The sequence below is a fragment of the Triturus cristatus genome, chromosome 6, assembly GCF_964204655.1.
Source record: "Triturus cristatus chromosome 6, aTriCri1.1, whole genome shotgun sequence".
In the NCBI taxonomy this organism is placed as follows: Eukaryota; Metazoa; Chordata; class Amphibia; order Caudata; family Salamandridae; genus Triturus; species Triturus cristatus.
The window spans coordinates 1,000,524,329-1,000,551,359 of record NC_140589.1 but is presented as its reverse complement, the minus strand read 5'-3'; the positions used below and the strand labels follow the sequence as shown (position 1 = coordinate 1,000,551,359).

General features: G+C 43.2%; 1 protein-coding gene across 4 annotated transcripts in view; it reads left to right on the top strand.

Annotated features, from left to right (window-relative positions):
• Nucleotides 1–27,031, top strand: part of LOC146820913 (uncharacterized) — a 358,187-nt gene that overhangs the window by 88,217 nt on the left and 242,939 nt on the right. For all 4 annotated transcript variants that reach the window (XR_014962641.1, XR_014962640.1, XM_085609311.1 and 1 more), the window contains exon 3: nucleotides 26,440–26,571. Coding sequence is in view for 2 of the 4 variants with exons in the window: in XM_085609311.1 (XP_085465437.1) it covers nucleotides 26,440–26,571 (132 nt within the window). In the remaining 2 variants the exon portion in view is untranslated. The remainder of the gene's footprint in view (nucleotides 1–26,439; nucleotides 26,572–27,031) is intronic.

The following is a 27,031-nucleotide window of genomic DNA, read 5'->3' as shown; positions in this document are numbered from 1 at the left end:
GGCAAATGTGTGACACATCTGAATGCCTTCTTGATGGAATCAAAGTAAAAAACTGAAAGTATTTCCTACTGAGGAGACTGCAGTAAATGAGGAAATTAGGAAACTTCATAACAAATAAGTCTCCCAAGATGGCCACCAGAGACAAAAGAGCCCAAATGTAGCCCAAATATCACCCAGATGTAGCCCAAGTATAGCCCAATGACAGAATGTCCCAGAATGTTCTTAAAAACAACTAGAGCGCTTACTGTCTTCATTATGACAAAAGTATGGCACACCTGAAGCCATCTTGATTGGAATAAACTGGTAACACTTAAAACATTTAATTTAAAAAGGAACACAATGAGGAGGTTCATTTTGCCATAGAAATTATGATTAATACTGAAGAAAGAAAATGAGGGCACATTTTGAGTGACTTCTCAAATCCTCTTCTATTTCATTAAAAAATTCTGACATGCAGACTGAAACATGCACTTTTAATACCAGGAGCAGACTTCCATGGTGGAGTAGTTTTACTACAGTGATCTAATGAGCAACTAGAGTGCTAACATTCAGAATTTATGGCAAATGTGTGACATATCTGAATACCTTCATGATGGAATCAAAGTAAAAAACTGAAAGCATTTCCTACTGAGGAGACTGCAGTACATGAGGAAATTAGGAAACTTCATAACAAATAAATCTCCCAAGATGGCCACCGGAGACAAAAGAGCCCAAATGTAGCCCAAAATCAACCAGATGTAGCCCAAATATAGCCCAATGACAGAAGTGTGCAAAACACTTATTATTTTGTGTTTTTGCAGTGTTATATAGTGCAGACTTGTCAGGTATTGGAGTGCTTTACATGAGCATTGGTTACATCACACAAGAACAAATTCATTTTGGTTGTAGACATGGGGAGACTAAGTGATTTGACCAGAATCACAGAATGTCGAGCTGAAGCAGAAACTTCAACCTGGTTCCCCAGTTGCAAAGTCTGCAGTTCTGGAAGTAACACCACATCCTCTCCCCTAAGTGCAACATTTAATCAAGTGGTCAACTGGATAAAAAAACATAAAGATAACAAATAATTTAAAAGTGCTTTGTCGCTATTTGAAAACTCAGAAAATATGTCCTTATTTTAGTCTTTTAGAGCACTAACCATAATTTTGATGCCAATAAGACCCTCTCATATATGTAATTTCTAAAGGAAATGCTCTAGGTATTACAGTTTTGATTACATCAAGATGATGTCAGGCGTTCCACACTTTTGTAATAAATATAGAATGTTAGCAATCTAGTTGTTCATTAGGATACTGTTGAGAGGCAGAGGCCAGGGGCACGGACTCTGAAAATTGAAGGCAGGTAGGAGGGTGCAAAGGCAACAATTTAAACCACACTGAGCAGGCAGGAAGGGCCGTGGAAGCACAACAGACTATGGAGGGCAGTGGAAAGGGGGGCAGGGGCAACAAACCAACAATACAGGACTTGCAAGAGAGGCTGTTGGAGGGAAGATCTATTACGGGTCAAGGAAGCTAGGGGCGGTCCCCAGATCCCCGGGAGCCACCACAGAACTGAGCAGGAGAGTGAGTCAGGGACAAAAGGGGCACCTTAATTTGAGCCGGGGTGCCTAGGAACGCTTGCTCCAAAAATGAAGAAAACAGACATATGAGACATGGAATTGGAGGCAGAATACGATGGCAGTTTAATGAGAAGATGCAACTTCAAAGAAACCGCAGAATAGAGACATAAAGTACAAAAAACAGAATCCAGATAATCATACAGCTGTCATAATATTCTCTGTATCTCAATTAATGTACTGACAGAGAGAGAGAGAAAACACATCTATAAATGCATCATGAGAAACAAGTTACACCAAGGAAAATGTTACCTAGGAACACTCACGTTTACTCTTAGAGCAAGCATTCCTGCAATTACAATACAAAATCTTTTAAATGCAAAAGTAAAGAGAACAATGGTTAAACATAACATGACATTTCATATAGGTAAAATAGAATAAGATACTTCAAGCAAAGCAGAGCAAGACATTTTAAGCAAAGGAAGACAAGAGCTCCCAGCTCTTGGGGAAAACCTGCACTGCCTGTTAACCTACATACAGACGGCGAGGTAGTCCGTCGATATCTGTGGGTGCTCCCTTTTTATATCATTTTGTGGGCTCCTTTGCACGCTACATCTACCTACGTATGCTACCCAAAAGCTTCGACTGCAGATTTTACCAGACATTTCGTCATTTACCCACTTAATGCTGACAATGGACTGGGTGAAAAGGTCAGTCTCTCAGGCCAATCGCTTATCGTAAGTTCCATAGAGCAAGCAGAAAATAATGGGTATTGTACGGGAATTCAATATATTCATGTATAAAATCTCCTCAGTTCTCCTAACTTGACGCTCTGCGGTTGCCACTTCCTTAAAAGCGGGAAACCTGCCCAGGACGCAAGTACCAGTCCAGGATGCAGCCTACTGTATGTCGACAGCTTCAGGGGGATGTTGAACTTTGATACCGAGCACGGAGCACTCGGGTAGGGTGGGGGCTACTAGTTTGGATCAGAAGGCCTCGCAGACCTGCCTTCAGACTGCTATACACTAAAATTGCAGAGCTATGGTCAATTTAACAAAGAGGCCTACATATTGAACAGAAGGGCCTACACAGGGGTTTTATGCTGGCTGAGTGGTAAGGATGTCTCAGGATAATTATATAGCAATACAGGACCCGCTGGTCAATTTAATACGGCCTACAAATGCAGCTGGCAGGGCAAGGACAAGGGTCTCATACTTCAGGTGTGGACAGAACGGGCCAGGGGCCCCCTGTGATACAAAATCTACCCTCCTTCAAGGCTGTGGCAATGTAATAGACCATTGTGGGCAGAAGGAAGAGGCAATGGTAGTACAACCATACATGCCAACAGACCCGATTCAGCCAGGAAACGTCCAATGTTTTTAAGCTCAAATGGGCTTTATTTGATCTGTCTCCTGTCTACAATATCCTCTTTTTCAATGTAACTCAAAGGGGAAAATCAATACCCCAGTTTTTTTTCAAAATCTCCCTCTTACCAAGTTCAAAATGTTCGCAAGTATGGTACATTGGATCATGGAAGGAAATGGGATAGGGACATGGACTTGGATAACAGAGGACAGGAGGGACATGGAGAGGTGCACCAAACTGACCCTGCAGGGCAGGCATCAGGGTTTGCAGCAGCACAATACACCACACAGGGCATGCAGGACGGGAGTGCAGCACAACAATCCATAGAAAGCAAGAGGGAGGGGACAGGACCATGCACATGGACAACAGAGAACAGAGGGGCAAGAGGCAATGGTAGCTAGCTGACCATAATGGACAGACAGGAGAGAAAGCTGCAGCATAACAGACCATAAAGGGCAGGAGGGACGGATCAGGGGCATTACAATGGAACAGACAAGCCAGGAGGGAGGGAGTAGGGCTGGGGGCAAGGGGGCAGGGCAGGAGCAGCAAGATAGCCATGGAGGTCAGGCAGTGGGCACTAGAAGCAAGACACACCATGTAGAGCAACAGTGAGACTGTGATGGCATACACACAGACCATGGAGGGAAGGTGGGAGGGGGTCAGGGGCAGCTAACTGACCACACAGGTAAGGTGGGAGGGGCCATGGCAGCACAGAAGACAAAGCATGGCAAGTGGGAGGGTTAGTGGCAGCACAATGGCTATGATGGGCAAGAAGGAGGGTGGAGGGGCATGCACAAAGGACAATGGAGGATAGAAGGGAGGGTCAGGACCTGTGCACAGACAAGAAAGTTCAGGGGAAGGGACCTCACAACAGACCACACGGGGCAGGCAGGAGGAGCAGTTGCAGCACAACAGACCAGGGGGGGCAGAAGGGTGTGGCAGTACAATGGACCATGTAGGACAGGAGGAAGAGGATAGGGGCATGGCATGTGGACAGGCAGGGTGGAGGTGGCAGGGACAGGTTACAGTCATCTGACAATTCTAGGCAGGTGGGAGGGGAGTGGCAGCTCAACAGAACACTCAGAGTAGATAGGAGTGGCAGGTCCATGGGACATGGTGGGCAAAAAGGATGGAGCAGGGGCATGCACAAAGACATCGGAGGGCAGGGGGAAGGAGAATAGGGGCAGCAAGCTAAGCACAGAGTTTAAGCAGGAGGTCAATGATGGGGCATAGAATTGGGCAATGGAGGGCAGGAGGACTGGACTGGTACATCATACTAAATTGAGGGCAGTGGCAGCACATCAGACCATGCATGGCAGGAGGGAGGAGGCTAGTCCATGGATTCACACAACAGAGGATAGGGAGGAAGGGGATGGGGCAGCAAGCTAACTGTTCAGAGAAGGCGGGTATTAGGAACTTTATTGTTTTTAAAACATTGTGTCTGTGCGAACTACTTAAAATATGAACAAGTATGCAGCATAATCTCACTTTTATTCAGGAAGAAGAGGACGTTTGTGACTGTGACTCCGGGCTCACTTGGCAGAAACACCCCCTGACCCTCCACCCCCTATCGCAAAATGTAATGCCCGTGAAAAGGGTAGGTGAACACAGTGTTATATAGAACATAGTCCTGAGAGCACGATTGAAAATGAAAACTAGATATAGTGTATGGTATAAACTATGCACCAAAAAGTGTGATATAAGATGAACCGGGCGTGAAATATAATTTGCAATACATTGTGCGCAATGACAGATTCATTGGAGAACGCGAGATAGCACAGGCACTAGCGCGTGCTATGCGATATGCGCCTTGGAGTGTAATATGCACAGGGCAGTGTTGTGTAACCTAACTAGTCTCTAAAGTTGTAATATAAAATATGTGCTGGGGAGTGTAACGTTGCATATGCACTGTGACAAATATATGGATCCCAGATTGTAATATGTATGGCATAGCACTGTGCGTTATAACATAGGCATCGAGAAAGGCACGTTAGATGGGGCAATATAACCCGTGCGAAGACAAGTGTGGCATGACATATTCACGGGGTGGTGTTACAGTGCACATGGGCTAGAGAGTGTCATAGCATATGCACTAGCTAGTGGAATACAACACAGAGGTGTGTGGCACTCGGCAGGCAATGGTGGGTGTAACACAGCATTGGGCTCTGTCAGGAGCACGCTGTGACTCTCAAGTGATGTTCGTCCCCTTTCCAGAGAGTAAAATAAAAAGTATTACACATCCGGCAGTGGATGTGTGTTTTATTAACCGTGAGGGGGGTTTCTTGCATAGTTTTGGTCGAATTTTTGTCGAATCCCCTTTGAATGGCTTGGTGTGCATGTGTATTAAATGTGCCCGTCAATAGCTACCCATGTTTGTATAAATAAACGACAAGGGTGTCTACCAGGATTAGGCACGGTAGGGCATCAGACATGTCAGAGCTTCACTAGTGGTGTAAATACATTCCACGTGGATTCATTGCATGCATAGTCGCCTTTTAATGAATATCACGCAAATCGTCATGGTGATAGGTACGTACGGTTTGTCCAGCATGTCCTAGGTGTGTCTATAAATATATATTTTTTAAAAATAATAAAAAACAGTGGCCGGCCCTGGGGATTGGGGTCAAAAAAATATAATTAGGAGACTGGCCCTGGGGGATGGGGTCATCAGGGCCAATAAATTAGAATAAGAAGGGGAACCAAACAGCCCCCCTTCTTAAAAAACTAAAATAAATAAAAGACTGGCATCGTGCCGGAGGCCATGCCCCCTCCGTGCAGCACTCTGCAAACGCGCCCCCAACAGGCATCTCCAGTATGCGCCAGGGAGCTGCGCTGCAGCCAGGTGTTCTGAGGCCAAGCCCCTTTTTACACCTCTCTGCAACGCAGCTCTGTGGCGCTTACTGGAGGTACCTAGTGGTCTAGTTTGACCCTAGGGACCCTTAGGATTCAGGGGGACTCTCAACTTAGAACAGCCACAGGGCGCGTTTACACAGTGGTGAAGGGAGGGGACGGGGCCTGAGGTGACGTGTGCAAACACGCACTATGGCATGTTTTAAATTGGGGATATAATTTCCCTTCAATACTGAGGGCCCCTGGGGGCTAACTAGCCCACCAAGTGCTTCCAGTAAGCGCCACTGAGCTGCATTGCAGAGAGGTGGTCCAGGCCGTGCCACTTTTTACACCTCTCTGCAACGCAGCTCTGTGGCACTTACTGGAGGTACCTAGTGGGCTAGTTGGACCCTAGGGACCCTCAGGATTCAAATGAACTTAATCTCCCAACTAAAAATGGACACAGGGCGTGTTTACACAGTGGTGAAGGGAGGGGACGGGGCCTGAGTTAATGTGTGCAAAAACGCCCTGTGGCCTGTTTTAAGAGGTAGTTTTAATCCCCATGCCCTATTATACACTAGGGGCTTACAGAGGAGGTCATGCTAATCACAGGGGGACCCCAACGCATAATGTTCCCTAGTGTATGTAGGTGTTTTCACTGTATTCTAAGTGTCTTTTAACATAGCACTGGCTCTAGGACTGGTTAGTCAGACTCAGTTACCACCAGTATCCGTCTGAAAAAGTTGAGGGTACAGGATGATTTTGCAACAAGGCTTCTTTCTGCTCTTCTTTTTGTTCTTTCTGCACGTTATCCTTCTTCCTGCACTTATCTTCGTATTTGAGGACTTCTGTTGCTTCTTTCTGCACTTCTTTTGTTTCTTTCTGTGCATTTTTTCTTCTTTCTTCACATGTCCTATCTCTGTAGGCATAGTTAGAAATTAGCATTTAAAAAACCTTTGAAATTCACTGAAAAAACCATGGGTTTCACACACGTTATAGTTAGGAATTAGCATTTAAAAAACCTTAGAAATTCAATGAAAAAACCAAAGGTTTCACACATGTTATAGTTAGCTGGACATTTCACTCGTAAAAAACCATTGAAATTCCCCCGTTATAGTTAGTTCAGCTAACTATAACTCGCGCGCCCGCAATGCACTACTGATGACGTCACATATTACATCACTCATGACATGGTCACTGACATCACTCATGACATCACTGATGACATCTCAAATGACATCACTGATGACATCACTGATGACATCATCCAGTGATTGTGTGTTTTTATGAAAATTATATATTTTTTATATTTATGTATATCTCAAGGTCAAAGGAAGAATAAATGGGTATATAAGTGTCTAAATGGATACTTTTTTTTGGAATTTTTTTTGTGTAACTGACTGTTTAAGTGTATCATAGTGAATACATGGCTTACTGAGTAATCTTTAAATATTTAAATATCTGTATCAGTTTCTTACTTTGTGTATAAGTGGCTGCATGGGTTGGTGAGTAGCTACATGAGTGTCTATATAGGTTATTAGTTGGTTTTTTATCACTATGAGTGTCTGAGTTTCTGTATGGTTCGGTGGGGGGTATTACTTAGTGCATAGGTGCATGAATGAGTGACTCACTGTTTGTATGTGTTGAATACAGCATGTGTGCAGGACTGTATGGGTGGATGAGTGTGTGCATGGGTGTGTTAGTGAGTGAATGACTGTCTCAATAGTGTCTTTATGAGTAACTACATATGTTTTAAACTAGTATATGTGACTATTGGTGTATATAAGTGAGTATATCTGAGAGTGAGAGATTGGAAGAGTTCCTGTATGAATAAGTATGTGTTTCTATAAGTGATTGTTTAAAAGAGTAAGTATATGTAAGTTTCTGTAGAAGTAAGTGTGGTGGTGTGTGTATAACTGTATATGCAAGTAAATGGATGATTGATTCTTTATTAGCATGAGTGACTATGTGTGTGAGTTACTCTATGGATGAGTGGCATTGTGTAACGGGATGTACAGGTGTATGAGTACATATGATGAGTGAGTACATGTATGAGTGACTGTAGAGGACTGTTGGTGAATTACTGTATGTGTATGTGGTTCTTAGAATTACTGAATAGGTTGTTGTAACTGATATTGATATGTTCATTATTTTGAACATTTTAGTTTCTATTTTTGAATGTGTGTTTCAATGGTTATATTAGGGGGAGAGGAGGTCTGCCACTCTATCACAAGGATGATGTCATCAGTGATGTCATCAGTGATGTCATTTGAGATGTCATCAGTGATGTCATGAGTGATGTCAGTGACCATGTCATGAGTGATGTAATATGTGACGTCATCAGTAGTGCATTGCGGGCGCGCGAGTTATAGTTAGCTGAACTAACTATAACGGGGGAATTTCAATGGTTTTTTACGAGTGAAATGTCCAGCTAACTATAACATGTGTGAAACCTTTGGTTTTTTCATTGAATATATATATATATAAACCCTAAAGTTTTATGGCATTGAAAGTGTTGGACCAAACAAAAGAGGAGGAGATCGGGAGTTGGTAATGAGACAAAAGGAATCTAAACACATCATGAATTTTCGGACTTTGAGCCCATATGGCCATAATCAAGATGAAGAATTACACTGCCACCTTTAATGACATTCATCAGAGAGCAAATGATGCTGACTCTCTCTTTCTTAACTTAATTTAAAAAAAACCCCTCTTCAATTGGGACATGGTTGAATTTATTGTTGAAATTGGGACAGTCCACAGATTTGGATGTGGAATAATGTTGCCCACTAGAGGGCATAATTTGTGTATTCGTATTTAATTCTAATCACCCATACTTATGAATCAATGCTTAAGTGAAACATGGGATTATCAAAAAATTGGAGCATCTTATGTCTTACGGTATGTTAATAATTATGATTTACACAAAGTTTTTGCCCACTAGAGGGCTTAAATTTTGTATCTGTTTTTAATTTTAATCACTCACACTTATCGAATTAATGCTCAAGTGAAATATGGGATTATCAAACAAAAGAGAGCATCGTATGTTAACAATTATTGTTTGCACAAAGTTTTTGTATTTAGTTCGAAAAACTACATGTCCCATAATGCCTGTATAGTTGACAGGAAGTGATGTAACCCGATTGGGCTTTTTCGCGGGGTTTTTTTAATTTAAAAAAAAGCAAAATCACAATCATATACTTTACCTGTGAGCAAGGTCTCCGTAGAGACCGAAACGCGTAAGGTTTTCTTTTGCTGGATGCTGTAATAAACGTTTTGGAAATTCGAACGAATACCTGGTGGTACTTTCCTTGAACTCTATACACGGGAGTGCATGAGGAACAAACTTTCCCCACGGGAAAAACTGAATCCTTTATTCCGCAGCGGGTCCTGCTGCGCCTCGCGTGCACCGCCTGAGAGAACCCGGAAGCCTCCGACCTTGGGCCAGACCGAATCATTTCACTAGCAGGCTCGGGTGAACGCCAACTTGAAAGAACGATAATCAAGCGTGACGAGGATACACAAGGGGAAACCTACCGGCGCAGGCACCAGACGGGAGACGGCGGTTCCGGAGGGGAGCGAGTCTCTCAAAAGGATCCTGCAGCTGGTAAGCGACCTGGGCGTGCCCCGTCCGGATTTTGCATTAACGTTACTGTGTACCCATACACAATTGTTGGTTGGTCTCCATCTCAGCCAAAGACACTGTTGTCAATTCATACGAGTGAGATACTTGGGGAACCAGATCCTTAAAATTAACACAGTGTTTTTGAAACTTATCTTAGTTTCATTTCGACTGAAGGAGCCGTGTATAAACATATGAATGTTTAAATCTCCATTGAAATTCAGCTTGAATTTGTTTACACCAGCAAACCATGGAAAAAAGAGAAGCATCACGAACCAATCTGATACAAACTTGCTTTGAAGATGATCCTGCTACATCCAGTACCGCAGCCGGCGCACGCAAATCAGATGCTAGAAACTTACTACGAACATGGGAAAAACTGTCCAAGAAAGAAATTAACAAGTGGTGGGAGGTTGCAGCCCTTAAAAAATATCTGGAAGTGAAACGGATTCCGCGTGGACTACGCATTAATCTCATGCCTAATCACCAAGACACAAGTAATGAACTATTAACAGAATGGGGTGAATTCATCTTAAAATCCTCATTGGGATTAATGGAGATTCTTGTGAAACACGTTGAAATAGCTTTGAATAAAATCACTCTTCAGCTAAAAGAAATAGAAAAAGAATTGGCCACAATTGATCTAAATCCTGAAATGAAAAAATTTAAAGAGGACCTGGAAAAATTCATTGAGAAACACGAGGAAAGTGTCCGAACCCGCAAACAAATTAAGTTCCAGAGAGACAAGGAAGATTATGAGGATGGCCGTATCTTCACATATGCCAGAAAATATGACAGATTTAGAAACAATGAATTTGGAAGTATGTCGTCAGTATCCTCCTTGGTGTCAACGGAACCAAGCCTCAGTGGGGGAGAAGAAGAGCAAAGAGAAGCTAGAGCAAGAAATTCTTTTTTAGGCGATCTGAAACTAGCTCTCAACCAAAGGACTTGGGAACAAACAATGGGTCCCCCCAGATACATGAATCCAAGAGGAAGAGGGAGAGGAAGAGGACGGGGATATATTCCCCCACACAAACAAGGAGAGGCAAGCGAAAATACGGCACAAGCTTCTGGCGCAGACCGCGTAGGAACTATGACACGCAACATGAGAAAAAAATGGAATGCTTAAATCTTGATCAAGAAACAAATATGTTAAGCTTGGAAACAAACCAATTCGATACTTCTACGGATCAAGAATTACAAGTGATTAATTTGTCCTCGAAACAACTCAGTGAAGTGGAATTACAGGTTCTCAAACGAGGTATGAATTTCTGTCCTACCAGCGGCATGAATTTAGCGGAAACCAGAATTGACCTTTACAAGTTTATAAGGAAGATTAAACTTGCAAAACTTTTCATTGACAAACCGGACATGGCTGCACATAGAAGAAATATTGCTCTACCAACCCTCCAAACTCCCATAGAGGATGCAGAACATTTTGTAAACCTTATGGAATTAAGTCAAGCTCCACAAGAAGGAGGTGGACAGATACAAACTTATTGTGTACAGCTAGGGGCAGGAATCTCTAATATCAAACCAAAATCTAGATTTTACCCACAACTCCCCCCAGGGAATAAAATTGATTTTTTCCATGAATGCGTTGTAAAAGATCTGTATCAGTTAAAGATACCATTCACTAAGGATAATCTATCTAGACAAGAACGCCAGGCTCTTAACTCATTGCAAAAAGATGACACCATTGAAATCAAAATTGCAGATAAGGGTGGCAATGTGGTTGTTCTGGATAAAGAGGCATACATGCGGGAAGCTCATTCGCAACTAAACAACAAGGAATATTACGAAAAATTAAAAACCAACCCTCTACAAAAATTAAAACAAGAATTGGATGCAAAGTTGGAGTTTTGGTATTCGCAAAAACTTCTAGACATTGATGAACTGAAATATCTTCAAACCAAGTTCCCCAAAATGGCTACAATCTATTTCTTGCCCAAAATTCATAAACACGCCACCAGACCGCCAGGGAGACCAATAATCTCTGCCAAAGGGGCATTGTTAGAACCTATTGCCAATTACATTGATGTATTTTTGTTACCATATGTAAAGGGTCTAACATCTTACATAAAAGACACGGGTCACATGTTAAGAAGACTACAGGACACTCCATGGCAACCATCTTATAAATTGATTACAATGGATGTAATATCCTTATACTCCAACATCGAAAATAAGATCGGCATCGAAGCTGTCAAATCTTTTCTTAAAGACAGAAGCATACAGCTAACTGATCATAACAATATGCTGTTGGAGATGATATCAATGTGCCTGGAGCAAAATATCTTTTTATTTGGTAATGAGATTTATCGCCAAGCAAAAGGTACTGCTATGGGCTTTTCCTTTAGCCCTTCGTACGCCTGCTTAACAATGGGACAATGGGAAAAAATATGGGCATGGAGATTGGAAAATGATCAAGCAGTCCAAAAAACCATAGCATGGCTAAGATACATAGACGACTTGCTGCTAATTTGGGAAGGAACAAATGAAGAATTTGCTAAGTATTTTGAAACTTTAAATAATTCAAACTTTGGTCTACATTTCACGTATACGATCAGTGATTCGAGGGTTGTTTTTCTGGACACTGAGATCTTTGTAAAAGATAATGTACTTCACACCACCCTTCATCGTAAAAGCACCGCGACAAATGCGGTTTTACATGCTCAGAGCTTCCATCAACTTTGCCTCCTACAAAACATCCCGTATGGAGAATTTCTCCGGATTAAAAGAATCTGTTCCAATGAAAGCGATTGGCATGAACAAAAGAAACGGTCTACAACCAGGTTCTTAAATAGAAAATACAATCCAGCATGGATACAAACTGCCTCCAATCGTGCTACAAAGATCAATAGAACAGATTTATTGATGGATAAATCACAATCGTCAAAAAAGGAATCAGATAAAATACGTTTCATCACCACCCACTCAACTGCCAACAATTCAATTTCAAGGATTCTGAAAAAGAACTGGCACATTCTCCACATGGACCCCACAATATCTCAAATTGTGGGAGACCATCCCAATGTGACGTACCGAAGGGCAAAAAACCTAAAGGATAAATTGATACACAGTCATTTTCAGGAATTCAAAAAACCAGAACTATGGGGCAGACCGAAAGGATTTTATAAATGTGCAGGATGCAAAGTTTGTTGCATAGCCAAAACAACGAAGGAATTGCCTATGGCAAACAATAAAATATGGAAAATTGAACAATTAATCAACTGCAAAACTCAGTTTGTTGTATATGCCCTTGAATGCCCTTGTTCCAAGAAATACATTGGAAGTACAAAAAAAGAACTCAAATTACGAATTTTGGAGCATGTCCGTGCCACAATTAATTCTGATCGCAGTAATGCGATGGCAAGACACATGGAGAAGGAACACAAAGGGGATTGGAAAACCCTAAAGTTTTATGGCATTGAAAGTGTTGGACCAAACAAAAGAGGAGGAGATCGGGAGTTGGTAATGAGACAAAAGGAATCCAAACACATCATGAATTTTCGGACTTTGAGCCCATATGGCCATAATCAAGATGAAGAATTACACTGCCACCTTTAATGACATTCATCAGAGAGCAAATGATGCTGACTCTCTCTTTCTTAACTTAATTTCAAAAAACCCCCTCTTCAATTGGGACATGGTTGAATTTATTGTTGAAATTGGGACAGTCCACAGATTTGGATGTGGAATAATGTTGCCCACTAGAGGGCATAATTTGTGTATTCGTATTTAATTCTAATCACCCATACTTATGAATCAATGCTTAAGTGAAACATGGGATTATCAAAAAATTGGAGCATCTTATGTCTTACGGTATGTTAATAATTATGATTTACACAAAGTTTTTGCCCACTAGAGGGCTTAAATTTTGTATCTGTTTTTAATTTTAATCACTCACACTTATCGAATTAATGCTCAAGTGAAATATGGGATTATCAAACAAAAGAGAGCATCGTATGTTAACAATTATTGTTTGCACAAAGTTTTTGTATTTAGTTCGAAAAACTACATGTCCCATAATGCCTGTATAGTTGACAGGAAGTGATGTAACCCGATTGGGCTTTTTCGCGGGGTTTTTTTAATTTAAAAAAAAGCAAAATCACAATCATATACTTTACCTGTGAGCAAGGTCTCCGTAGAGACCGAAACGCGTAAGGTTTTCTTTTGCTGGATGCTGTAATAAACGTTTTGGAAATTCGAACGAATACCTGGTGGTACTTTCCTTGAACTCTATACACGGGAGTGCATGAGGAACAAACTTTCCCCACGGGAAAAACTGAATCCCATATATATATATATATATATATATATATATATATATATATATATATATATATATATATATATATATATATATTGTGATAAACAAATTGCCCTTGAGCTTAGGAGCGCACTCAGCCGGTAACACACCATCCGGTTTTCTTTTCAGGCATCTCGCTCTTGTCACTCCAGGTAACTGATTAGACCTGACGCGTTTCGAGAATATTTATCTCTTTATCAAAGGTCATTATGCAAATCAAGCGCACCGGCAGTTCTACAAGCACCTGCGTAGTGCATTTGATTATGGTGCATGTTGGGACTTATAGTTCAATTACAAGCTGTTATTATCCTTTAAGTAAGTCCAGTGTGCATTAGGCCTGCACTGTAATTATATTCGCCCTGAGTGGGCCCCAGAGCTCAAAGAACGAGTGATTCACCTTGTCACCATCACTGCATTTCTCGCCCAGAAGCAGTTCCGAACTCGCAGCCTCCTCGCACACCAAGGATGGTGCTGACACATCGAGGATGGTGCCGCTCCTCACGGCCGGGCCGCCGTGTCCATAATGTGATAAACAAATTGCCCTTGAGCTTAGGAGCGCACTCAGCCGGTAACACAACATCCGGTTTTCTTTTCAGGCATCTCGCTCTTGTCACTCCAGGTAACTAATTAGACCTGACGCGTTTCGAGAATATTTATCTCTTTATCAAAGGTCATTATGCAAATCAAGCGCACCGGAAGTTCTACAAGCACCTGCGTAGTGCATTTGATTATGGTGCATGTTGGGACTTATAGTCCAATTACAAGCTGTTATTATCCTTTAAGTAAGTCCAGTGTGCATTAGGCCTGCACTGTAATTATATTCGCCCTGAGTGGGCCCCAGAGCTCAAAGAACGAGTGATTCACCTTGTCACCATCACTGCATTTCTCGCCCAGAAGCAGTTCCAAACTCGCAGCCTCCTCGCACACCAAGGATGGTGCTGACACATCGAGGATGGTGCCGCTCCTCACGGCCGGGCCGCCGTGTCCATAATGTGATAAACAAATTGCCCTTGAGCTTAGGAGCGCTCTCAGCCGGTAACACACCATCCGGTTTTCTTTTCAGGCATCTCGCTCTTGTCACTCCAGGTAACTGATTAGACCTGACGCGTTTCGAGAATATTTATCTCTTTATCAAAGGTCATTATGCAAATCAAGCGCACCGGAAGTTCTACAAGCACCTGCGTAGTGCATTTGATTATGGTGCATGTTGGGACTTATAGTCCAATTACAAGCTGTTATTATCCTTTAAGTAAGTCCAGTGTGCATTAGGCCTGCACTGTAATTATATTCGCCCTGAGTGGGCCCCAGAGCTCAAAGAACGAGTGATTCACCTTGTCACCATCACTGCATTTCTCGCCCAGAAACAGTTCCGAACTCGCAGCCTCCTCGCACACCAAGGATGGTGCTGACACATCGAGGATGGTGCCGCTCCTCACGGCCGGGCCGCCGCGTCCATAATGTGATAAACAAATTGCCCTTGAGCTTAGGAGCGCACTCAGCCGGTAACACACCATCCGGTTTTCTTTTCAGGCATAACAGCTTGTAATTGCACTACTCAGGTGCTTGTAGAACTTCCGGTGCGCTTGATTTGCATAATGACCTTTGATAAAGAGATAAATATTCTCGAAACGCGTCAGGTCTAATCAGTTACCTGGAGTGACAAGAGCGAGATGCCTGAAAAGAAAACCGGACGGTGTGTTACCGGCTGAGTGCGCTCCTAAGCTCAAGGGCAATTTGTTTATCACATATATATATATATATATATAACAATCCACAATGCATCAAAGCATTATATGCACTCCATCCCAAAGAGAGTCCAAACACAGTCACGGGCTTGAAAATGATTTATTCGGCAAAAACGAGCCACATACCCAACGCGTTTCGGCGTGACCGCCTTGATCACGGGTAATTTGTCACTCGCTAACAAACAAATATTTAAACTATAACTGAGAGTGACCTAAGGAAAACAGAAACAGGACAAATTCATGTAAGTCCAAACATATTGTTCCCAATTCGTCAGCCATCTTGGAGTGGTGCAACTATACAGATCATGTATATAAGAACAGTAAGTTCCGAGGTATCACACATTAATTAATGAATTAGTGTATTTACATGTTCAAATACCTTAATTGACTGATTTGAAATTGTAATTTATAAACACAAAATTTCTCATGGTGCTAAAAACATTCCCTTTGACATGTAATATCACCTTCAGAATATATATGAGGATTACTTACAGCCCTAATCAAGCGTCAAACTCTATTTACACTCTGATAATTCTCAGACAAAATGGCGCTTCTTTCCGTCTAAGGATATTATGAATATGTGACAATGTGTGGCAAAACTTTATTGACAACGGCCTACATACAAGAGACAATAATCTCGGGGAGATGTCTGTATCTGAATAAATATCCAGATAACGATAATAATAATAATAGTAGTAATAGATCCGACAAATAGAAGGATTATCGTAACTCTGCAATAGTATCTCCCAAATTATAACGGAAAGCGCCACCGTGTTAAACACTGTTCAAAAATACTACGGTGGATAATATGTCGTATTATCTTGTTGTATAACCCTGGTGGATAATCTTTGTATAACAACCAATATCAATTTATTTATGCTATAAAATCGCATAATTAAACCCAAGTGGGTATTCACTCATTTCCTGTGCACATAGTTCATAGAGACGAAAAATTGCATTATAAAAACCCAAGTGGGTGTTAACTTCTCTCATGAACACAGTACCTATACAAATTGAAAAAAAGGGACATTATTATTGTCACTATCTTGAAGCCATAATTAATCCCAAGTGGGTATTGATTTTTCGTGTGCACAAAACTAATCAAAATATTGCGTTGTCATAACGTTTTTAAGAAAATATTTTATTTCTTTTGTGTTACTGCCTACATGTTGTAATTTGACTCTATGTCATTGTGTTTTCATTTTAACAATGTTCGAGTTAATTTAAATAGTGAATTTAACACAAAACACAAAAGAAATAAAATATTTTCTTAAAAACGTTATGACAACAATACACAGCAGGCAGTAGCCCAAAACAAATGTGTAAAGTCTCCAACTAAAATAAACATGAAACTGATTTGTAATTTAATCTAAGTGATCATAAAACTGAAGGACCAAGTCAGAATGAAATGTTAATAATATATGGTTGGAAAACTACAAGGTCCAGAATTCCATGTTTTCAAATGTTATGACATCAGCAATCACATGACTAATAACGATTGGTTTTATTGGTGAATCTAAACGTGCAATGACAACCGTGATCAAGCTATCGGTGGATAGCGAAACGCGTTGGTTTGTCTTTAGACTGGATACCTGTAAAGAAGAATAAAGAATTGGGATAAATTAAGCAAACAGTGAGTGTGTGCTATTTGGTTTGCTGAAAAGGGAACCTTTGGATGAATATATATATATATATATATATATATATATATATATATATATATATATATATCAAACAAAACCTTTCATCAAGAGAGGAAACAGGTCGCACTCCAGCAGAATGATTATGCACGTGTTTAATTCTTCGTTTCACAGCATGCACAGACCACACCAACGCGTTTCGATATATCTTTATACCTTGCTCACGGCTGAATGTTGGTACAATGAACCTTTTTTTTTTAATTAAAAAAACAGGAAAAGCTACCTTTACATCACTTCCTGTGTATCACCCAAGGGCCCTCCCCAGAATTCTGGCACCTGTAGTCCCCTGTTTATTTAACGTATTCAGTGCAGAAAAGTAAATGTGCTAAAATGTAATCAGTGTTAAATCATTCCTAAATTTGTGAATTAAAACCTAATACAACTATATCGCCATATTTTTGCAAATTGATGTGTCAAACATTACTGCAAACCCAGTCATAATTTCAAATCCAAAAAGTCTTATTTCGCTTTTTTCAGTTTGTAACTTGTGTCATCCTATGGAAACACATTTCAAATAAACACACGCAATGTTTCCATTCATTATGATTTTTGCTTTTTTATACCCTCCAGTGGGTCTTTGTATCCTTTACTTTGTTCAACCCTCTTATGTGATTGTGTTTCACAGGACACAATGATTCCATTTATTTATTTGGGTTGCACTATCACTTTTTTTTCCTTTCCTGCAATTTCTGGTTCTAGAGTTTGGCGATATATTAATTTCTATTTTGCACACTTCAAGGGAAAAAGACAATTTTTCAAATTCAAATGTCTATATACAGTTCTTCCGATTGATTTAGGCCATAAGGTGTCATACTCCTGAGGTTCAGTATGTGACGTGATTCTTTTTGTTGCAAATATTTTTCTCGGTTGCCTCCACGAACGCTGGCAGGTACAGTTTATATCCTATAAAAACTTCAGAGTTTGCCAGTCCCCGTTATGGTGTGTTTCCATATGCCTTGCCACTGCGTTATTTCTACGAACTGAAAAAAAGAATTTTGGAACATGTTAGAGCCACAAAAAACAAAGACAGAAATAACGCAGTGGCAAGGCATATGGAAACACACCATAATGGGGAATGCATCACATGTAGAAAGAGGAATTAACGAGGAGAACTAAAGATATTTCTTCAAATTCTTCACTTTATGCCACTTTCTGATAGGCACATGGTTTTAGTGCAAAACCAGGTTGAAAAGTCTTTGTATTGACTGTGTAGGCTCGGCCCTGCCGGATCGTGTTTCGGCGCCTGGATGGTTGCGAGGCGTTGTAGGCTCGACTGTTGGGGCTGTACTGGTGGAGCCGAACGCCCGGCGCGGATGCCGAGAGGGTTTCGCCGGGTGATGCGGTCTAAAATGGCAGAGCCTGATGCCGGCGCAGCGTACGACTAACCATGGCGCAGGCATAGGCGGTAATCACGGAGAACTGGACCGATGATGCCCCCTGCCTGGCTTGTCTGATGTGCTATAAGCGGACTATGTGGGTAAGCCCATGCATGCAAGCTACCGCTGATGCGGTTCCCCGAGTGCTGACTGTGTACTAAAGTCCTCTATGGACGTTTCTGCCGCATTGGATTGCTGAGGGCGGTTGGCGGCTGGGCACTGGGAGTCGCATCCGGCCGGCGGCGACCGTACCGCCCGTTACCATTGGCTGCTTGTGGGGGTGATTTCGGGAGTCGGCGAGGCGCGGGTTTCATTGGGATCATCCATGTGAGGACTGCCCCATGCATGCGTCCTGCTCCTTGGCGTGATCAGTGCGCTGCGGGTCAAGAGTGGAATACGGGGTGTCCGGCGCGCAATGGCAACTGAGAACCCATCCTGACCACCCGCAGTGGGCACATGCGGCCCGCTTATTGAAACTGCTATAGCTCCTCTGCTGTGGCCTGTTGCTGCCGATCCTGTGCTCCCTAGGTCTCTGGTGGTCGGCCTGACGGTGGTCAGTCATCATTCCTGCGTGCTCTACCACACCTATTGGGGACTGATTTACTGCGGATCCAAACTGGGGGGTGTTCCTCTCGGCGTGGTGAGCTCCTGGTGGCTGGCGTCTGGTGCGAGGTCTCGGGCCTGTCGGCTGCTGCAGGAGGTGATACCTATGCGACATAGCGATGGGGAAACTGGACAAAACACAGTCCAAATTGCCGTTTGACACCAAAAAACCCACGAAAGAAATGGCGGCGCCCCCGGAGACGGAACCTGTGCTTCCCACGGAGGCATCTGCGGACATGGAGGGAGTGTTGCAGGCAATATAGCGCAGTTTGCAGGACATTAATGGCAAATTAGACCTGCGGGTGGACAACATGTCGGCTAAGCTGGACGGCCACGGAGTGCGACTGGAGGAGGCGGAATCCCGTATATCGGCGGTGGAGGACGAGGCGCATGGAGAAGCTACTTGAAGTTGTCCGAAACAAGGCGGAGGATTTGGAAGCGCGATCGAGACGTAATAACATTCGCATCGCGGGAATTCCGGAATCCACAAATACAGGCAGAATAGAAACGTATATCGAGGAGCTGGATCAAAATGTGTTCAGAATGGAACATCTCTCGGCTATCTTTGTGGTGGAGCACGCACACAGAACTCTTGCCCCGTGTCCGAAGCCGGGTGCTACTCCCCGAGTGATTGTCGCCCGGTTTCTGAACTATTGTGACCGCGATACCATTCTAAGGCTGGCTCGCGAGAAACGGCAAATTAACTACCAAGGTAACGTGCTGGAGTTCTTCCCGGACTGCACGATGGCGGTTCAAGTGGCGCGCAAGGAATTCAACCCGGCAAAGAAGAAACTACGTGATTTGAATATTGATTACGCCATGCTCTATCCGGCGAGACTCCGCGTGACACATGACGGCCGACAGACGATCCTCCCGACACCGAAGGCGGTGCAGGAATTCCTCAAGAAGCTCGGAGGAAAGCGCAGGGAGCGGCGACAGGTGGAGCAGCGCCAGGAGTCAGATCTAAACACTGATCTGGGCTGATGTGGTTGTTGCGCACTGGTGGACCAGCACTGGTAAGATCTATGCATGCCCTGTTGTGGAGGACCGATCCGCTGGAGTACGATGTGCACCAGCGAGGACCGGACATGATTGGCGTGAAATGACACTGGTGGACATAGAGGATGTGGCTCGGTCTGTGCCGGGCCCTCCTATTTTGGACTCCCTGAACTGCAACTGTTGAGCTGGGGATGTCTGATTTGTGAACTGTGTTCAGAGGATGGGTGTTCGGGCGGTGGGGGTGATCGTTGCATTAGGCCACAATAAACGATTGCCAGGGTGTCTGCTTTGATGTCTGGATTTAAATTGCGAAGATAAGTGCGGGCGGTCCTTGAAGCCAGGGTGGTGTGGGCTGATGGCGAATCTTTAAATTACATTAGTGATGTGCGCCGGCTGGCCCTGTGAGAGGACATAGTGGCGTTTAAACCCTGGCAGGGGCTTGTTGAGATTTATTAAGATCGTGACATGTAGAGTGGGCGTGAGGGGTGGTGGTTGAGATACCTCGCATAGATAACGATTGCCTGATCACATCCATTTGTTATGGATGGAGTGGTGAGTTCTCGGTGGATCCCCGCAGCGGGTGCTCCCCAAATTAAGTTACATTATGTTTTTCTGTAGGGGTGGGGTATGGCTTTGGCATGGTTGGGTTGCTGAAGTGGGCGGGGGGTGGGTTCACAATTGTTGGGGTCTGTTAAGCAGGTTATGGTGCATGAGAAACATGGCTGAACCCCAGTATTGCATACGGTTGTACAGTTTTATGTTTCTGATTATTTCTGACTGCTATGGTGTGCTTGATTATCCGTCTGAAACTTGGAGATTGCATTGTGTCCGATGGCTGAGGTGAAAGCGCGTGCTACACCCTTAAATTTGCTGATCTGGAATGTAAGAGGACTTAACAACCCTAGAAAGATAAGGCAGATATTTGCATATTTAGACAGGCATCACATCGAAATTGCCCTATTGCAGGAAACGCATCTCACACCGGCCTCCCCTGGTCACGTAGGGAAAAGATGAGCGGAGGTCATAAAAAGCTCCTCATACTCTTCCTATTCCAGAGGAGTCATGATCCTAATTAAAAAGGGTGTACAGTTCAGTGTGGAAGACACTATTACGGATGACGCCGGGAGATTTGTTATTATAAAGGGTGTGATACGGGGTCAGAAAATAGCGTTATTGAACACATATGGTCCGAATGTTGATGACCCTGACTTTTATCATACAATATAGCGTACACCAATTGAACTCCCCGATGTTCCTGTGCTCTGGGGGGGGTGATTTTAATATCGCACTCAATGACAAGATGGACAGATCGGATGGGTCGGCTGAACCGCACAAGAAGGCGCTGGGTAAACTGAGGGATATCATGGTTGACAGACATTTGACGGATATTTGGAGGTCCAGACACACTGATCTCAAGGAAGCCACACACGTCTCGGCTGCGCATGGTAGTTGGTCCCGTCTGGATTATTGGGTGGGTTCGGATGAGATGCTGTTGTGGACGTGCTCCATTGCTCATCTCCCCAGAACTCTATCGGACCATAGCCCGGTGCTTCTATCCTTACATATACCACACTACGCGCCACCACCATATAGCTGGAGGTTCAATGCGAGGGCGCTGTTGGATTCTGTTTATACGGATACCATACATCAGGCCATTAAGGAATATTTCGACATTAACGCCCCTGCGGTGGATGATCCAGGGCTCCTGTGGGAGGCATTTAAAGCTACTATCCGGGGGGTGTGCCTGGACACAACTGCAGGTGTTCTCAAGGATATTAGGCACCAACTGACACAACGTGAGGATAAATTACGAGACCTAGAGACTGAATATGAGCGGACACACAACACAAAACTACTGGGCAACATTAGGGAAGTAATGTCTGAGTATCAATCCTATGCTGAAGATGAGCTTAAATATATAACCAAACGTACGACGGCACAACAGTATGGTGAAGGTGGTAGACCAGGCAGGTGTTTGGCAGCTAAGATCTGCTCGGGTTCTCGGCCGCACACTGTGCATGCGGTAAAAGATCCCACGGGGACGCTAAAGCACGACACACAGGGTATTCTGGGGGAATTCATGACTACATATGAAGCACTGTATGCCTCACGCCCTACAGAACCACCTGAGGTGATAAGGGATTACTTAGAGGACGTAGCAATAGCGTGGATGTCGGACAGACAGAGGGAATATTTATCGCTTCCAGTCACGGTGGAGGAGGTTACGGAGGTGATCAAATCCCTGCCCAATGGGAAAGCCCTGGGCCCAGATGGGTTCACATGTGAATTCTACAAGGCATTTGTGGACCAGTTGGCACCGCATCTAGTTGAAATGTATGGGAATGCCCATGATAAACAGAGACTGCCACCAACATTGCGTGAGGCCATGCTGATTGCATTATTAAAACTGAATAAAGACCCTGAGCAATGTGATTCGTATCACCCATTGTCCCTAATCAATGTGGACACCAAGATCCTGGCTAGGCTTCTCGCCATTCGGCTACAGCCGCTGATGCCCAAATTGATATTCCCAGATCAATCGGGGTTTATCCCCTCCAGATCTACCACCCACAACACTAGGACAATTTTCGCCTTATCACATTACTTGCTTCCTACTACTAAGGTGGCGGCGGTATTACTAGATGCTGCCAAAGCATTTGATTCGATTGAGTGGCCTTACTTATTTACCATATTGCAACGTATGGGCTTTCCCCTGCTTTTCCTGCAATGGGTGACTATCCTTTACACGGAGCCGACGGCATGGATAAAGGTTAATAAGTACATTTCCGACCAGATCAAAATCGCAAGAGGCACGAGGCAGGGATGCCCGCTGTCTCCATTATTATTCGCAATATCACTGGAGCCGTTGGCTTGCAAAATTAGACAAAAACACCATTACTCGGCGCTCCAGTTCCCGCAAAGACCACTGCACATCTCGCTATATGCCGATGACATGACACTCTATGTGCGCGATCCTGAGGGGAATTTGAACCCGTTATTGCGTGACTATATATAAAGTTCAGTCAACACTCTGGTCTCACTATTAATTGGTCTAAATCGGTGATCATACCCTTGACGGACGCCACTGACCCCTGCTCAGTGGACTTTCCACTGGAGTGGCAATCTGAGCCTGTGAGATACTTGGGCGTCTGGTACCATCGAGACCCTGAGGTGGTGATACGCACGAACTATGGAGGGGTGATCGAGACTCTGGAAGGTAAAATAGGGCAATGGATCCAGCTGCCATTATCGCTGGCCGATCGCATAGCCATAGTCAAAATGGTTATCCTCCCAAAGCTATTGTACCTTTTTAACAATATTCCGATTCAGCCTCCAGCTGAGGTGTTTCGCAGGATCTCAGCCATGGTCCTCCGCCTTATATGGGCGGGTAAGCACACTAGGATAGAATTGCGTTCCCTCACACTACCATACGTGCAGGGTGGGTTCAGGGTTCCAGATTTTTTACTCTACTATTTATGCGCACAAGCGCAATATGCGCATTTTTGGTACCACCCGGTTCCATTCCTGACACATGCTGCAATTGAAGAGGGTGACGCACACCCTGTCCCGCTGTGTGCTATCATAACGCATAAAAGACCTCCATTGCATAATCGGGACATAAATACTATTGACACGACAAATAAAGCCTGGCAAACTATGGGAGGGAAAGCGCACAGGCTGCCATTGTATGCTCCAGCACTGCCGCTACAGCATCATCCTGAGCTCACAGTTACTCAGGAGAAGGTTGGTATGGATTTGCTCAAGCAGATAGGCCTGGTCACCATGGGGGACTTGTATGAAAGCGGAACTTTCAAATCACATGAGGAACTGACGTTCATTAGTGACCCAACATTATTGTTTAAGTTCACATACTATAGGCTACAGAGGGAGTTGCAGAAATTGTATCCAACGCATCCTGCGGAGCCTCCCCAATTGTCTGCTTTGCAGTTGCTGATCACAACCCCTACTGCAAAAAGTTGGTGTCCAGACTATATGCAGCGCTACAGACAGACATTGCTGACACAACGCACAAGGCAATGGAGCGGTGGAACTGTAGCCTGCTGGACCCCTTGACTGAGGAGGACTGGGGTGTGGCCTGTGCGATCACTGGGATGTTGACACCGAATGGGAACTTGCGAATGCTGCACTATAAATACCTCCATCAGACTTATTACACTCCTGCACGGCTTTAAAAGTATGGGCTGAGGGCGGAGGCTAAATGCCGTCGCTGCGGGACAGATCCGGCAGATTTTATACACCTGGCGTGGCACTGTGGAGCGGTGGCTGAATACTGGCAAAGGGTAGTACATGTATTGGGTGAAATGGTGGATACAGACCTTGAATGCACTGCTCGTACATGTCTGTTGGGCTTACTGCCCGGGATTAGAGCTACCAAACGTAAAATTTGTCTGATTGCATTGCTATTTGCCAAGAGGCGAGTGTCATTGTGTTGGGGTGGAGGCATGGTGCCCAGGGTCAAACACTGGATTCAGGATCTGACTTATTGCAGGGACACGTTGCAAACTTATGAGGAGGAGCTGCCCACAAGGTCCAAGCCTAGGGACTACTGGTCATACTTAATTCGATATTTACAATCGCACCAAGTTGACTAGCCATATTTTGCAACACAACGCCAGGTATGATAAAATGTCAGTATAATGGCATGCTGTTGCATGCTGGACGAAGGTTTGGCCATGACCTGTAAGTTGTTTACATGTTGCCATTGTATGTTTTGCTAACTTTTGGTTAAAACCTGCTAATAAAACTTTATAGAAAAAAAATAAAAAAAATATGGGTTTACATCAAAATAGATGAGTGGATGCACGGAAATGCCCATGCTCCACCCATGTAAAGCCTACCCTACATAAAGTGACGCAAGGCAGAGCTTACTAAACAACGCAATGTAGTTTTGCGTAGCTTAGTAAATCCCAGATAAGGACTTCCCTTGCTTTGGACAACTTTCATCACACAAGGGCAACACAAGTCCTTAGTAAATCTGCCCCTTGATCTCCACCTTTATATGTCTATACAGCAAAAGAACACCTCAGTGACTTGTGGTATGCACAATTAGGGGGCAGTTGAGATCTTTTTATGTGCATAAACTACAGTCCCATATACATGAAACACAGTCAAGTTATTTTTATAAATCTTCACTGCACTCCCTCACATTATGATTATAAAGTCTCTCCCATACTATTCTGGCAGCACTCATCTGCTATTAGCAAATGTAAACAAAGTGGCATGTTCTCAGGGAATAAATACACGCCAGACAAATAAATGCCATGTTTTCCTCATTACTATTTATTTTCTCTCTCATCTGGACCCATCTTGTAAATTCATAAACTCATTAAAAAAATGGCCAACTTGGTAAAGTTCTTGTTTTCCCTCCTTGACTAAAGGATGTACACTCTAGCAAGCACATAGAAAACTAGCAATGGCAAAATCAGTTGGTCCAGAAATGGCTCTCAGCCTTATGGCTGTATCAAAGTTTGTTTTGTGCTGATTTTTGTAGCTTCATTGTTGGACAAGCTTCTGGGCACTCACTAGTATGAAGAAACACATTTGGCTCAGAGCAGATAGTATGCATTGCCATAGTAGTCCTTGGTACTAAAGTGAATTACTTCAACTCACTGTGAAGTTAGCAAATATCTGAAATGGCTTGACCCATTGCCCCACGCAGTATGCTCTAAGGGGTGGAAGAAAGATGTGAATGACACCACTGATCAATAGGCGAAGAGGGCTGGCTTAAAGTATAAGTATATTTTACATAAAATGTCATTTAAATCACAAGGTGTTGGATAAAGCCAAACCTGAAAAATACATGGGGACACAGAGGCATTACACACTTAAACAACAGGTCAACTAATCTACGAAAGTAGGTCGGTGCTGTAGGGCATTTGTTGGTCCGATTACAATAAGGTACTTAGAAGGAGATCATACAACGGTAAGCTTTCCTATTACAGGAATGAAAGTGACAAGTTTCACATCTGTTGTGAATTCTTGCTGTCTTTTACTGCCCGACTGGAGTTAAATGCAGGTTATATTTTGTAAGTGAAAACCAAAAGACCATATGTCTTGATGAAAAACAAAGGGTTGAATTTAGAGTTACAGATATTTGATGAATTTTTACAACTCAACGTAGTATAAAATCTGACGTTTTTCATAAAGCAACATATGCAAATTACAAGCCAAATGACACCTAATTTCTTCACCTGCACCATGAAACAATTTGCCACATGCTTATTTTCACTCATCGCTACACATTTCACGGTGCACAGGTATTGTTACATTTCAAATTAATATGTATTTTCTCATTTGTTTTTTCGAAAACAGCATCGATGCCTTGGAAGACCAGAATCCAGTCAAGCGCCGTTCTGGCGGTGTGTTCAACGACAATTATAGCACCCTTCTGCATGAAATCGCTGCAAAGAAATATTTAAATTCTTTACTTAAAGGAGAACGAAGGTAGTGGATCATTATAGCAATGAAAACACATTGTTTGCAATGAAACAGATATTTAACAAAGTTAACATGTTTATTCTGATTACATATTACATTTCTGCTCACTGGAAGTCCATGAAATATATTTATTTATGCATTTTATTTTTATTTAATAATTTGTGTTTGTCAACAGAAAACACACGTGCCTTGAGCACGGGCGGCGCCTCCATTTGAGCAGAAGAGCGTCCCCCCACAAGCCCCAGAGCTGAGAAATAAAATGTTAATAAAGTGTATTTATTACCACTTTATTTATTAGCAACCCGTCCTACACTAAGTGTCAGGACAGGGCAGTGCCAGCTCTGCAGAGTGGCAACAGCAGGGAGCTGTGTGCTTAAAAATGGACATTTCTCCTTTGCAGGCGTCTTGGTAGGCCAGTCAGACATATGCATTTTTAAGATCTCTAACCTAGCTGTCTTCTGGGTTA